Source organism: Siniperca chuatsi, linkage group LG17 (genome assembly GCF_020085105.1).
Source record: "Siniperca chuatsi isolate FFG_IHB_CAS linkage group LG17, ASM2008510v1, whole genome shotgun sequence".
In the NCBI taxonomy this organism is placed as follows: Eukaryota; Metazoa; Chordata; class Actinopteri; order Centrarchiformes; family Sinipercidae; genus Siniperca; species Siniperca chuatsi.
Window position 1 is genome coordinate 12,329,633 of NC_058058.1, and position 14,873 is coordinate 12,344,505.

The 14,873-nt window shown below is 39.3% G+C and overlaps 1 protein-coding gene across 5 annotated transcripts in view; it reads left to right on the forward strand.

Annotated features, from left to right (window-relative positions):
• The window catches only part of trps1 (trichorhinophalangeal syndrome I), a 118,413-nt gene that overhangs the window by 13,373 nt on the left and 90,167 nt on the right, over positions 1-14,873 (forward strand). For all 5 annotated transcript variants that reach the window (XM_044171382.1, XM_044171384.1, XM_044171380.1 and 2 more), the window contains exon 2: positions 7,460-7,938. In XM_044171382.1, coding sequence (XP_044027317.1) covers positions 7,926-7,938 — 13 coding nt within the window. In that variant the 5' untranslated portion in view covers positions 7,460-7,925. The remainder of the gene's footprint in view (positions 1-7,459; positions 7,939-14,873) is intronic.

Sequence of the window (14,873 nt, forward strand, 5' to 3'; positions counted from 1 at the left end):
GGAAAGTTTTAACAAAAATTGGCCATTATAAGCTTTGTAAAGATAGAATATGTGTCAGTTCTGTTGTACTTGATTGCATTAGATCGTATAGGTGTACCTACTAAAGTCGCCACTGAGTGTATATTTGGGCTACTGTGATCCATTACTTATCTGCTCTGTCTCTGATGACTTGTTATGCTTTGACCAACAAGTATTGTAAGTGACTGTCCCCTTAATGTGCATACACTCCTCATACACCTTTTGTGTATGATTAAGTGATTCTGAATTGACTTTGATCAGTTGTGAATTGATTTATAAGCAGTGTGAAATTGCAAAAAAGAGAGGGCAACGTTTTCATTGGTTTTCAAAAAATTCTTGTAGGTTTGAAAAAAAACTTTGTGGAATCTGAATTATAAAGCTTGACTATGTAAGGAATGATATAGCTCTAGGGTATTAAGTCAGTTTCACTATCTCTTTGCAAATTAACAATGCCTCATTGGAAACATTACTTGCTACAGTCTAGGAAAGTGAAAGATGCTTTTGCATTCGGTCACTAGCTTTATAGAAGAATCATATCAAAGGAAAGTTAATACCTCTTAGGCACTACAAGTATCTTTGATTGAGACACAGAAATATTAAAGAAAGTTTTCATTGCTGTGAAAATTCTGCATTAAAGAAATTACAGTGACTCACTGTGATAGTACGATCATATTTGGCTTTGAATTTTGATTAAAGTCCAGTTTTTGAATGGAGTCCAGCCCTGCATTGACATCACTGAGGCCTTGAAACCTCCCAGTCTTGCTTCCCATTAGTGTTCAACAGGGAAATGCTGCTTCACTTGGCCAGCGTGCAGATAGAAGGGCTCTGGAAAGGAATATAAAGTCAACATTGTGGGTTGAAAATGTTCCGTTGTGTGTCTGTACGTGTACGTGTGTGTGTGCGTGTTAAGTTTGTCCAGACATTTTTCCCGTCGGGCCGGCCGCTCGCAGGAAACGTCCGATTCTCCGGGAGTGGAAAGTGTGTGTGTGTATATACGTGACAGAGAGAGTTGTGTTGAGTGGCGAGTGCGTAGCAGTATGTGCATGGTCTAGTGTATCAGCGTGCTTCTGTCTGTGGATGTGTGTGTGTGACTGACGTAATGTTTGAGCTTACCCAGACAGAGACAAACCAAACCATGACACACACACACGCACATACAGGGGTGTGTGCATGCGTACGTGTATGTGTGTTTAAAATCATCAGATATGCCTGGCACACTTGCGCAGGCTGCCGAGATGTATGTGTGTAATGTGTGTGTTTCTGGCAGAGCTGCAGTTTGTTTTCCGTATTTTGGGGGAAAAGACAGCTAGGCAAGCATCAACAATCAGCATGTTGATTTATGCAGCTACTAGTTCCTTCCATTACGCCTACAACTACCACTGAAGCAGAGTTTGTTCTCCTTTATTTTTGATGTATGAGAGTCTTAGCTGTGGAGAGCAAGGTCAAAATCAACAGTCCCATGTTGATTTATGCAGCTCCCGGTTTCCTGCTACTATCGTACATCAAGGCGGGACATTAACATCGTCCATCCAGGCGAATGCGGATACTGTCTTGACTGTGGTTGGTAAGTTTGTCTCCTCTACCAGCCACAGCAGCAGTTAACCTATCTGTTTTGCTGAAAGAACGGCAGTTTCTGCAGCTACTTTGGCCAGCAGACCAAAAAACTTTTCTCTTTCCTGTTCACAAACTTTAAATCTTTGATAAATCCTTTAGTAATTTATTTGATCCATTGCCAAACTTTGTGTTGTTCATTTTAGTAAATGAACTGAAAAATGAGACAGCTATTTTAGAAGTGCATTTATTTAAATTTTCTCTTTTTTAACATGATGGCAAGAATAGTTTTAATTCCCTGTGTTTTTAGAGTTACAGATGGCCAATATGAGCTGTTATTTAAAGCTTTGACTGAATTGATTTTAATAAAAAAGTTCTGTAAAATATCATATTTCTGGGATGTCTTACCATGTAATCGCAATGTCGCGGTTCTACCTGGGGACCTTTGTTGCATGTGAATCCCCCTCGCTCTCTCCCACAGACATCTACTGTACTGTCGACTATTGAATAAAGGCAAAATGTTCAAAAATAGTCTTAATAAAACAAAAAGAGTCATAATTCTAAAACTACTGGCTGCATTTTGACATATGTGAGTGTTGTGAACGATGCCTCGCCCTTCAGATCTGCTATATTCAATAATAGGCCTAAATTCACACTCTGCAAGAAGAAGTGGACTGATACCATTCCTTTGATTGTTAAAAGGAGCTAAGAGGCACTAAGAGGAACATATCTATTACAGGGAAGTGGCAGTGTGTCAGTGAGTTGCACGTGCATCTGTGTCAGAGCAAAACTTGAAAGCTCTGGGTGTTGCTTACAATAATGACACGACAGACCACTCCCTCAACTTTAACCTCAACAGCTGAAAGATCTGGTTGATCAAGATTACTGATAGATGTTGTTCACAAGAGCGTAAAATTAGTGCTGTCGCATTACAAAGTTGATAAAGGAGTTTCTGCTTTGCTCTACTGTTTGTCTCTGCTAATAGACATTAAGACACACCAGCAAACTAAATCTGTGTAGAGAAGGATTTGATAAGAATATTTAGAAACTGACATAATTACAAATGTAGTGCACAGAACAAGATGCAGGTTCATTTTATGTCAAAAAAGTGTTGTGATTATGTTCTTTGCTGCATGTAAACACACACTTGATTAGATAGCCGCTATTAGCTTTAATTCAGGGCTCCATGTAATGATTATTTCTATTATTGATTCATCTACTGATTATTTTCTTGATTCATCGTTTGGTCCATGCAATGTCAGAAAAGCCAGACAAATGCCATTAACAATTTTCCAGAGCCCAGGTTGACGTCCTCAAATTGTTTGTTTTGTTCGAAAAACCATCCAAAACCCCAAAATATTCCCTTTTCCTATCAATGGAAAGCAGCAAATCCTCACATTAGAAAAGCTGGAACTAAGGAATTGTTGGTCTTCTTGCTTGAAAAATTATTTGAATTATTAATGAATTATCGAAATTGTTGCAGAGGAATTCTGATGATCTGCTAATTGATTAATTGACTAATTGTACTACTTTCATTCAAACTGCGAATTAGTCATCAGTCAAAAGGAATTCATTAGGAACGGTGAAATATTCTGTAACTGTAGACAGTCATCAGTACACCGTTTTGACGCGGACATCAGCAGTTAGTGTCAGCTGCTCCTAAACTGCTCATAGTGGGGTCCGTTTTCTGACATGTCCTCCGCTGGGAGCTATCATGTTAGTATTTTCTAGCCAAGGTATAAAAACCATATTGTTTCATTTTTTTTCTCTTCCATCAGTCCACAAAAGCTGTGTAAACATAGGAGTTGTCACTAACTCACTTAAAGTGGCATCTGTATCACCCTTGTGGTTACTACAACAACTATAGGTATAGCTGTTGATAGAGAAGAAGATACATTTTGATGACCTGATTAATCTGATCATTTTGATAAAACTATACAAATCAATGCTTTCTCGTTTTTTTAAGCTCATGATGTAAATTTCCAGCAAATTTTTGGAGCACTTTATCTGGTAATTTAACAGTGTGTTTAAAGAAAAAATTAAGAACGGATGCATCTCCTTTTCCTGTTTGCATGTTGCAGTAGTGATGAGTCAACTGTTAACTGTACAGTTAAATATATTATTTATGCACTGTGATTAGTCAAAGATAAACCCAAAATGATATAACTTTTAAAAAACAGTAAAAAAATATGCTGCCAATGCTGTCTGTCTGCTAGTGTTATCTGAAATATTTCTTAGAACTTTTAAACATCATGCTTTGTGAATTTAAAATACAAACAATCAAAACAACTGAATAACCCTATAATTTTCATATTTAGCATTTGAATAAAAACATTGTGGTTTCCTGTCTGTCGAATGAGTAATTGATGGAATGTAAAACTAAACTCAGTCTTCATGACATCTAAAAACAAATGAATATGCATCAGAAAAGAAAGCCCTTATATCTGTGCGTCTGTTGGCCGGTCTGTTTGTTTGTATTGATACATGATAAAGTTTTATTAGTACATGTGAAGATCAGCATTGTGTATTTGAAATCCAAACAACAAAACTGACTAAAATAATTCATTTCAGATGGAACAGTTGAGTTGAATATGAAACAATGTGCTCTCTGTGCTCTAATTGGTGGAACATGGAGCTTAACTCTGTCTACATAACATCTAAAAACGCACTGAGACACATCAAAAAGGCCTTTCAAAGACAATCATTTTCCCGGGGACAGGGGGGAAAAATCACTGAAAGACGAGGAAGAAACAAGCATAATTAGTTTGACCACCATGTCATTTGAAACGGCATTAGCAATAACAAATCAGAAAACAATAAAAGATGAGAACAAAGATAAATTAAAGGGCTTGTGTTTCATGGTAAAAATGATGGAAAATGAATTTGAGTGGAGTGTGCGTGGTTGTCAGCGTGCCTATACAGTATGTGTGTGTGTGTCTGTGTGTTTTGGTGGCAGTGAGACAGCTTAGCATGTGTATATGGGTACATGCATACAAGTCTTTGTGTGTGTGTGTGCGCGCGTGTGAGCGAGGGAGAGTTTGTGAGTGGCTATTTGTGTGTAATCATGTACGTCAGGCCGTCATGAATGGTGTGTTTGAGACAGAGCGGAGTGTGGAGTTCCTCGGGCTGGACCAAATTGGAAACAGAAAAACAAACATTCCCTAGGAACCCCCGCTCTCCACCTCCCCCACCCCTACCCTCGTCTGCCGGCTAGTGGCGCAGTCCAACCTGTCTGGGACAATGTAACGGTCTATAGTCAGACCGGACCACACACATTCGTGGAGGGGGGTCGGTGCGCAGGAGGAGGCAGCTGTGGTGGTGGGGAGAGTTGTGGGGGGGGATCTCAGCCACAATGACAGTTGGAAAAACAGACAGAAGAAGCATATGAAAATGACAGAGAGCTCAGTGATGGATTGATGGGAAAGACAGAGTGATGGAGGGGAGAGAGGGAGGAAAAGTTAGAAAGTTAAAAGTTGATGCACATGAGATGTGGAAATGGGAGTTGTAGCATCAAGAGAAACAGGGAGACAGGAAAGAAAAAATGAGATAAGTCATGGTGTAGAAATAAAGGAAAAAAGAGAATAAGGAGAAAAACAGAGGGGCAGGGAAAGACAGTGATTGAGTAAATGAGTAAGCAGCAGCTCAACTGAGTCAGAGTTCCACTGGGAAAATATTTAGAGTCACACTCACTCTTTAAGAAAAAGAAAACTCTTCTCTCTCTTTTCTTTTCCTGTTGTGAGTACTACTAATGAGTAAGTCGCCCTCCAGTTATTCTTTTTTTTTTTTGTTCATAAGGAAAAACGCTCTTACTTTCTTTCAGCTCTAATAGCTAATGCTATTATGTGGTCAATCATGTAATAACTGGAAGCATGTGTGTGTGTGTATCTGTGTGTGTGCTCAGTGTAATTTCACAGTTTGGATTTTACAGCCAGGAGAAAACATCACAATGTACGAGTATGTGTGTTTGCATTTAGTCCTCATAGTGTGTTAAGCGTCATTTAAAGCAGTGAAATATCAGATGTTCTCATTGGGGACACAAAAAATATAAAAAAAAACGATCAACCACTTTTTTCAAAAATATGTTTATATCCTCAAACACATTACTGTTTTAAGATGGGAGGATCTTTAAAATGACTCATAATTCCAGTAATGACTCATAATGTGCTTTACTTTTTATGCCAGCAATACTTTTTTTTTACTTTTCAAGCATCAGATATCCCTTTTCAGATAATGATACACTCCAGCTCTCAAATGGCTTAATTTTCTATCTATAGTCCAAACAAAGTTAGAACTGGATGTGGATGTGGTCAGGGCCACAGTGAACCAGGTAAACCACTGAACAGGTATCCTGGGATATGAAAGCCCTAACTTTGCATCCATTTCAGCTTTTGCTGTCTTACTTGGCATTTCAACTTCAAGGACAGTAGTAGTGTAGTGGAAATATAAAATTGATAGTTCTGTTATGTCCAAAGAAACATGGTTTAATATGCACAGCCTCAGAATAAAGAAGATGAAACAGTGGCTTTATAAATGACCAAGAAACAAGTTCCAAATATAGACTCTGCGACTTGCCTCTTATCCACCACTGATACACACACCTACATGCACGCACACACACACACACACACACACACACACACACACACACACACACACACACACACACACACCCACACACACACACACACACACACTACTCAGACTGGCCCAAGGAAACTGGCTTTATATAAATACAGACTCAGATTTAGATTTGCGGTGAGAGGGAGAAAGAGGCAAGACGGATGGAAAGAAGAAGAAGAGGTGGCACAGAGAGAGAGAGAGAGAGAGAGAGAGAGAAGGAGGGGGGGTGATACAGACAGAGAGGGTGGGGTGATTTTTGTGGTTGGGGCAACAAAAGGGGGAACTGAGAACTGGAGAGTCTGACATTTAACACTAGAATTACCAAATAAAGAAAATACAATTGTCAACAGTCACAGCCACTGGAAATGTAATATGCAGCTATTAATTTATGTATTAATTCCTGGAAATTGCTCATTGATGACTGTTTAGTTCTGATTCATAGAGCGATCAATATTGAAATGGAGTGAAGAATGATTGTAGAAACACAGAGAAAGAGAGAAGTTGTATGCTGGTGCCACTGATTGCTACCATAGGCTGTAATTGTTTTCTAATTTGAGTTAATTCCTCAAAATATTATTAGTGGCTTTTTTGTCACCAATTTATTGGCAGCACACTGTACTGAACACTGTATTTAAAGCATTTTTAGCTGACTGACTATGTTACTACCTTTATAGATAGCTGTTATTAGACTGCACCAACTGCCCCCCTCCCTTCCACACACATACACAAGCTTGTTGTAAAGAAGTATTTGCTATTAAATCCCTTGAGAGTGGCCTTCCTCACTACATGCTTTTTAAAAAGGTGGATGGTACACAGTTTTCAAACACATTCTTTTTGTTAATTACAGATTTTCGAGAAAAATACAAAGGAAAAAAACAGGCTTCTTTATTTGAGAAAAGCTTTCCCTTGTAAATGGCATGCATATTTTTGGACGTTTTACAATACATTATCAGTGGCTTGGCTTTATCCCAGGGCCTTAAAACAGTCTTCACATGTGGAAGACGTTGTCAGCTGTCAACTATGATGATAAAACTAAATTGGTACAATTAGAGAGTTTGACTGACTGGGGTCTCAGCAGGGCACTAAATATTTTTGTGTAATGTGCACCTTTGATCAACCAGTCAATTTGGATGTCTAAAGTCTGGACAAAATTGTTTCCTGTATACGTAAAATATGGACAAAATGTCTGAAGTCTGGCTCAAATATGTTCCAGCAAATGTTGCAGAATGTGCTCATTTCTAACGTTATTTGTCCTTCTGTCATTTTCCAGGTTGTTAAGGTGATGGTGAACTGTGACAACCGTGACTGAGGACCTAAACCAGAAGCAAAAAAAGAAAAAAAGACTGGACAGCAAGAAAGGCAGCCTGCATAATACTTCTTAAACGGATCTACAACACACTTGATCAAACTCAAAGCTGTTAAGCATAAGAGTAGCAACAGCCCTGGACCAAAGGTAGCTGATGCTACGTGGAGTTTAAGACCTTCTTAAATAAAAGTTTTTGCTCTGATGTTCACGGACCTGTGTGGAGTTACGTGGACCTGATAAAGAAATGGAGGGATATTAGTTTGGGCCCGACACCTGGTTTCTGCTTCTCATTATCGTGTGGAGTACGGAGGGCCAGTAGCCGAACTGTTGGCTGCTGCTGGACGGACCGTTGCGGCACTGGGTCGAATCGAGCCGCTTCAACAGAGCTGATGCCAAGGCCAGGAGTCAGCCATGATGTTTTTATAACCTGATGAACAGCAGAGGTAGGACATATGTGTTTTAATCCAGTCATTTGTTTTTTTTAATATCATTAATCCATCAATATTATGGTTAATAACTTTAATGCCCTTAATATCTCCATCACTAGGATTATATGAGATGAATCATTTTAACAACTTTTAATACCTTTACTATGTATGAAGCACAAAGTAATGTATAATTTATAATCATATGTATTTAAATTACATGTCTGCATGCTTCAGTAACATTTAGCAATAAGAGGTGGGATCATATCCCTTATATTGCAATTTTTATGTGATCATTGGTCATTAATATTCTATCAAGTGGTTATTCTTATTTATTATTATAAATTGCTCAATCTGAGGCCATGAGTAATTATTGTTTATTAATTGATCTCTGTTCAATCAATCAAATCAATGTCTGTTTAGTTTTTGCATTTACCACATAAACATCTATATTCATGCTGTATAATAAAAAATACATTACAACCTTATTAGATTGCAAAAGATTTTATTTATTATCTGAGACAGTTTGTGGTGTGTGTGTGTGTGTGTGTGTGTGTGTGGGCATGCGTGCGTGAGAGCAGGTTTCTTAGCACAGCGAGTCACGTTTTTGTTTAAACTTTAAAAACAAATAAACACAAAACTACATGCATAATTTGTTTAGATGAAAGAAAAAAGTTTCGACCGGCATCTCTGCCTCTCAAAGCTCGCGTTATTCCCTTTAGCCAGAAGCCGTGCAGGGGATAGTTTACTGAGACTAAATGACTGCTGATAAAATGGCGTTTATGCCGAGCAACGGTACTTTGAGAAGTATTATGAAAAACTGCTCTTAGTCATCAATGTTGGAGGAAGTGAGTGTGTGTGTTGCCTCAAAATGCTACCCATATGCTCTGGTCTTCAGGTTTAGCTGCTTTACTTGTGAGGGCGGAAAACTGTTTGTATGATTATTATCCACATTCCGAAAAAGCTGAAAAATGCTTTGACTTTATGGAGCGACTGACTCTTAGCTAAACATGACCTGCTCCGCCATCGTGCTTACTTCGTTGCACGCCAGTTCAGTAAACCTCATTAGGAACAGAGCTCATTAGTTCCTTACACTCAGTAAAGTTTAGTGGTAGCAACTTGGTCAGTTGTTTGAAGGGTAAGATCACATGTACTTAGAGCAAAATATGCAAGTAATTGTTACCAGCCGTGTCTTGTTAACTGAACCTCTCTGACATAACTGTTTTGAATTTGCTTTGCAAATACTGTAAACTTTTACTCCACCACTACAGTGGTAGTAATGTCGATAAATACCAGCAGTGTAAACGTATTTAAAAGGCATTGCAGAAGCTAATCTGCTAGATTGGTGATAGTGAGCCTGCAATTACAGGTGATGACGTATAACTGGACGTTTTTGTGCCTATTAATTAAATGTAGAGCTTTATTTTAACTTTGACTGCAATTTGTTTAAGTGTTTGAATTGAACAGGCCAGTGTTTCTGTTGCTGCATGCATTCATGCATTCGAAAACACACACACACACACACTTCATTGTACTACAGGAAATGCATACAGTTTGGTTATTGTGTAAGTTTGTGCACTAAACTGCAGTGGTTTATGGTGCAGGGTACATTATAATAATAGCTATGTGAATATTATATTGTTTCTGTTGAAATACTGTATGCGTTGAACTGTCTGCGTTTATGCGTGTAGGTGTAAAGCAAGCAAGATTTTGTGTGTAGTGTCATTTTATTGAGCTATGCTGTATATGCAAAAACCCTTTACTCTGCACTTGAGTGTGTGCATGAGAGACAGATCATGACGTTGTAAATTTTAGTAAACAGTTGGGTTTGTTAATATAGTGATGTGTAGCTTAATGTACCACACTGTATTTTGCTGGATCAGGACTATTGTAAAACTCTGCATTTAATGTGCACACACATACACAGACAATTTGTGTAGGACTGCTTCGATTTTTTCCTCAGTCATCAGTTGTACCAAGTGTACACACACACACACACACACACACACATATACAACTGCTGTGTTATCCTCCTACACCTGTGTCACCACACACGCTGAAGCGCACTGTCTGTTTCCTTTCTCTTTCTCACACACACTCATGCTCTTTTTTTTTCATGCTGTCTCAAATGTTTTTGCCGAAGTAAAAAAAAAAATTGTGAAAACTCTGTATTATCCACAGTAACTGAGATATTGTTTCTGGAAAGAGACTGTTGAGTTTTACAAATGTTTTTCAGCGCTTTGAAACAAAATTCCATTCACTCAAATTGTATTGGAGTGGTGGCAGAAGTCATATAGGAGAATTTTCCTTAAACTATCTGTATGGCTAAACATCAATAGGGATAAGTGGGAAATTAAGTTTTTTTGTGTGTTTGTCATTTGGGTGAACTGACCCAAATGTAGGGAGTTTCATAGGCTTACTTTGTCTATTTATGTATGTTCATGCTGTGTATATCTATGGATGGATGTTATTTTAGTGTGTTTGTATGGATTAATGATTTGTACAAGCCTGAGTATATGGTACTGGGTACGTATGTATGAGGCCTTTTGCGCACGAGTGTGTCGGACATGTGTGTATGCGTGTTTGAATGTGTGTGTGTTTGTGTATGTTTTTCATTATGTGGTATGGTGGCTTTGCTTGGTGATGTTATTCAGCAGGGCGGATTGCTTTGAGCTGCTTGATGCTTTTAGCTGTGGTCTGTGTGTGTGTGTGTGTGTGTGTGTGTGTGTGTGTATTGGTATTATGTAGTCTTTCATGTGCTAGTACGAGTCAGATTAGAGTTCTAGAAAACTGAGGAATGCTGAGCAGAGACAATTCAGTAAGCCCCACAAGCAAGTTTGACTCTCATGCTGCATACAAACACACTCACGCACACAAACACACACATTACTAAGACATTCAGGAGTTTATTTCTGTGATATAGTGGCCCACATATGAGTTTCGCTGCTCTGAGGCAGTGAATCCCCATGTGTTTTTCTTCTTGTCTGTCAGTCTCTGTTTCTTTCTTTCTGTGTCATCCTCTCACTGTCTGTCTGTGTGTCACCCGGGCTCTTCCTTACAGACATAAACACCAAGTCACGTTAGAACCTGGTTCAGTAGAAAATGTGTCAACGTACATATGTAAGCTAACGGTTGACCTATTTGCACAAAATGGGTCAACAGGTAGTTCATTGTGTGTGTCCGATGCTCTCATCTCATCATCATAACTTTACAGCAGGATGTATCCCTCATTTAGTTCTCACACACAGACAAACACACATGCAGGTTTTTGTCAGTGTCTTATTCTGTACGTGTGTGTGTGGGACAGCAACAAATACCCATTCATCATTTTGTATAGAGGACATTAAACCACTGCCCCTCCTACATGCGCACACACACACACACACACACACCCACACACACACACACACCACACACACACACACACACACACACACACACACACACACACACACACACACACACACGCATGAACACAGCAAGTTTTTCTCTTTGTCCCCCAAATCCCAAACAACAATTAATTCTAATTAATTCAAATTAAGGCTTATTAATTATGCAGACAAAGATTAATAAAGGAGGTGTCACCAGCTGTCAAGGCAATTAATGACTTAATTTGTTGGTTTGTTAATGATAAACTTGTGTAAAGGGCACAGAATCAATCAAAGATCAAAGTGACAGATGTGTGTGTGTGTGTCTCATTCTCTGCATGTGTTTCTGTGTGGAGTGTGTGTCTGTTTACATTCTTGTATTATTGTTATTTGTAACTAGTAGGAAATTGAGACAGCACACTTTATGGAGTCATCACATCACATTATCTCGTTTTAATTTGCATTGTCTCTAATATATTGATTACATTTGGGCTGACCACCCAGGTATATTAGCATTGGATTTACAACAGTCATAATGCTTTCAGGAGTCAAAGGGCGAGTGATTGAACTATAACAACCATAATGCAGGGCATCATGTTCCTCACTATATGGTGTTTGTATCTGTGCATAGTAGGAACATTGTCTACAACAACTTTACTTTGGCAATTCTAGTTGCCAGACTCATGCCAAATTCATGATGAATTACTTTACCTTGGTCCACATGTATGCATGCCTTTTCTGAATCTTGGGCCAAGTCCATGGGGCGCTTGAGTCCCAAAGCTAGCCCCAGTACTGCTAACTGGAGCTCATTCTCAGCCCAGATCGCCCCAAGTTTGCAAACCCCAGAATCTTGCCAAATCTGGCAGCCATATATGGGCCAGACCTGCCTCATATTTGGAGGGAACAGTCAACTAAGTGTTGGGCTGACTGCGCTGACACTTTGCACTTTGTTGCAGTAGCTTGTTGCCAGTATTAGCCTCCAGCTTACAGTATGTCTTATAGTATAGCCTGTTTAAGTTAAGCTACGTTGCTGGCTAAAAGAAATGTCAACACTAATCACAATCAGAATCAGAAATACTTTATTGATCCCCGAAGGGAAACTCTTTGTTACAGCAGCTCGCCTATAAGTCTATGCACACAGGAGAAAGTACTAGCAAAAAATATAATACAATACACTATAAAAACAGGTCAGAAAATAAATTAAGTACCAGGTGGGTATAAGTATAAAATAAAATAAGTGTGAAGTACCAAGTGGGTTTACCAGTTGATGATGATAATACAGTATAATAATACAATGTAATAATATAAGTAATAAGTAGTGGTGCATGTACTGTCGAGTTAAGTGTAGCTTGTTGAGATTATTAAGATTTTGCACAGCAGTAATGGAGGTATGAATAATATCAATATCAATAAATAGGAAAAACTAAAATAGGAAGACTAAACAGGCAGGCAAAAATGCAGGCAAAATTTCATATAGCACACAAGTCATTTCCCCACAGTGAATAGAACAGAAAGGTAATTGTAAAAAAAGATAAAATAGTAGTACATGTATTTAATTTAAAAACAAAACATATAACTCTGTCCTTATTTGTATAGAGAAATTGCTCTGGCACCTGACTGTAACCAAACTGTGGGAAACGCTAAATCAGATTTTAAGCCTGTGCACTGTGTACTTTGACCCTGCTACCACGGCAGCAGGAACTTAAAAAAAATCGTAAGAGTTTTCACTTAAACACCTCTGAAATTCACTCTCTCCCCTCCCATTCACCTGTTATTGCAGTTTGTCTGTAGGGACAGCTTTACACAGCCAAAACCAACTGGAATTTGCTGGCTGCTTTGTGTCTTAATTGTCCACCGCTGGTTTTGAGGGTGCCTTTTTTTTGTCCAGCTTTTCTGGGGAAAAATCCATTAATCAGATTAAGAACGGTAACTAGGCAAAGCAGGGGCAATGGACCCTAGTTTTCATAGCTTCTACCAATTTATCTTCCTCTCTCTCTGTTTCTGTGTTTGTAGCAGAGTTGGGGTTGAAATCCATTAATCAGATTAGGTTAGCAACTGACCGCATAGCTAGAGGGAGACCAGACCCCAACTAGTGGTTCAGTATTTCAGTGTTATTACACCACAGAACTACACTCCAAGCCTGTTCTTTGTGTATGTGTGTGTGTGTGTGTGTGTGTGTGTGTGTGTGTGTGTGTGTCTGAGGTGTAAGTGCGTAAGTCTATGAACCCGTCTGAGCGTATTTTTGTGTGTGTGGGTCTATGTATATATGAGACTCCAACACAGTTAAGTACTGCTAATAGAAAAAATGATAAGGTGTAGTACCACATTAGCACTCGAACTAACACACTTGCTCAAGTCTGGTAAATGATGGAGTTTTTGTTACTAACACACACACTACTTAGTGCCTATCAAAAGCTTTCCCCAGCTGTCTATATATATTTGTCTGTGTGGATGTTTGTGTGTGCTTCCCAAGCACACTAGACCTGCGTATGTGTCACTACTTGCTCCCACAATAACCCGTGCTACACCATTCACTTACAAATTTACTCTTTAATGATGTTTGCTTGTGTTTAAAGCTACCTTTTTGTGTTTGTATGCATGCAGCTTGTGTGTGCGCCTTCGTCTGGGTGTGCGCAGATGTGGGTGTGTGTTTTTTGTTCAGTTTGGCTACAAGAGTGTGTTGTAGCCAAGTGAACAAGTGTTAACAAGCTCTGTGCAGACTGTATTTATTTAATCCATATGCTGGTGAACTATACAGCTGTGTGCTGCTCCTGGTATGTCTGGACGGAAAAATCACTCTGCAGTCGAAGCCTTGTCTGAGGTACAGAAATTATTGCCAAGTCAGCTCGAATGTGGCTGCTTATATTGACAAAAACTCATACTGTGTTATTTTTTGCTTAAAGGAGCATTTTGCTGATATTCAACATTTTTTACCATGTATTAGTCATAGGGGTGACAAGCCTTTACCGGCACTACTTGCAGATGTTCCCCGTATCACTGTAGCAACTTTCATTATTCACTTATATATCCTGACATCACAGGAAGAAGTTGGCAGAGATCATCCAACTTCCAATTATACATGTACGTTATATTTTATGGATTACTTCACATTTTATAACATGTTGTCAGAATCTGGGCAGATTTGTGTGAGCCAGAGTCCACTGCTGAGGAAATGCAGCAAAGACAGGCAGAGGCTCAGGCAGATGCTGATAGTGCTGCTGCCAGTTCGGTGGTACCAACTCCGCTACCCGAGACGATAAAGACAGAGCTGCTGGGAGTTGACAGGCTAGTGGCTAGCGGTGGTGCTGCAGCTAGCAGCCAGCGCGACCAGCTAAAGCAGCCAGGCTGCCTAGCAGCAGCAGAACAACTTGCCAGAACAATGAAAACAGAGTAGCTGGGGGCTGACAGATAGTTCCAACTGGTAGTTTTTTCAGGTCCAGGTGCCCACCAAAGCCAAATGCAAGCAAGTCAGTCATCATGCTGCAGTGAGTTTCTCAGAAGACTGCTGTGTTTGTGACGACTGTGTTGCCAATGCCAGTGCAGAGGGAGTACTGGTGTGTAGATCAGTGCAGGCACAAAATTTTC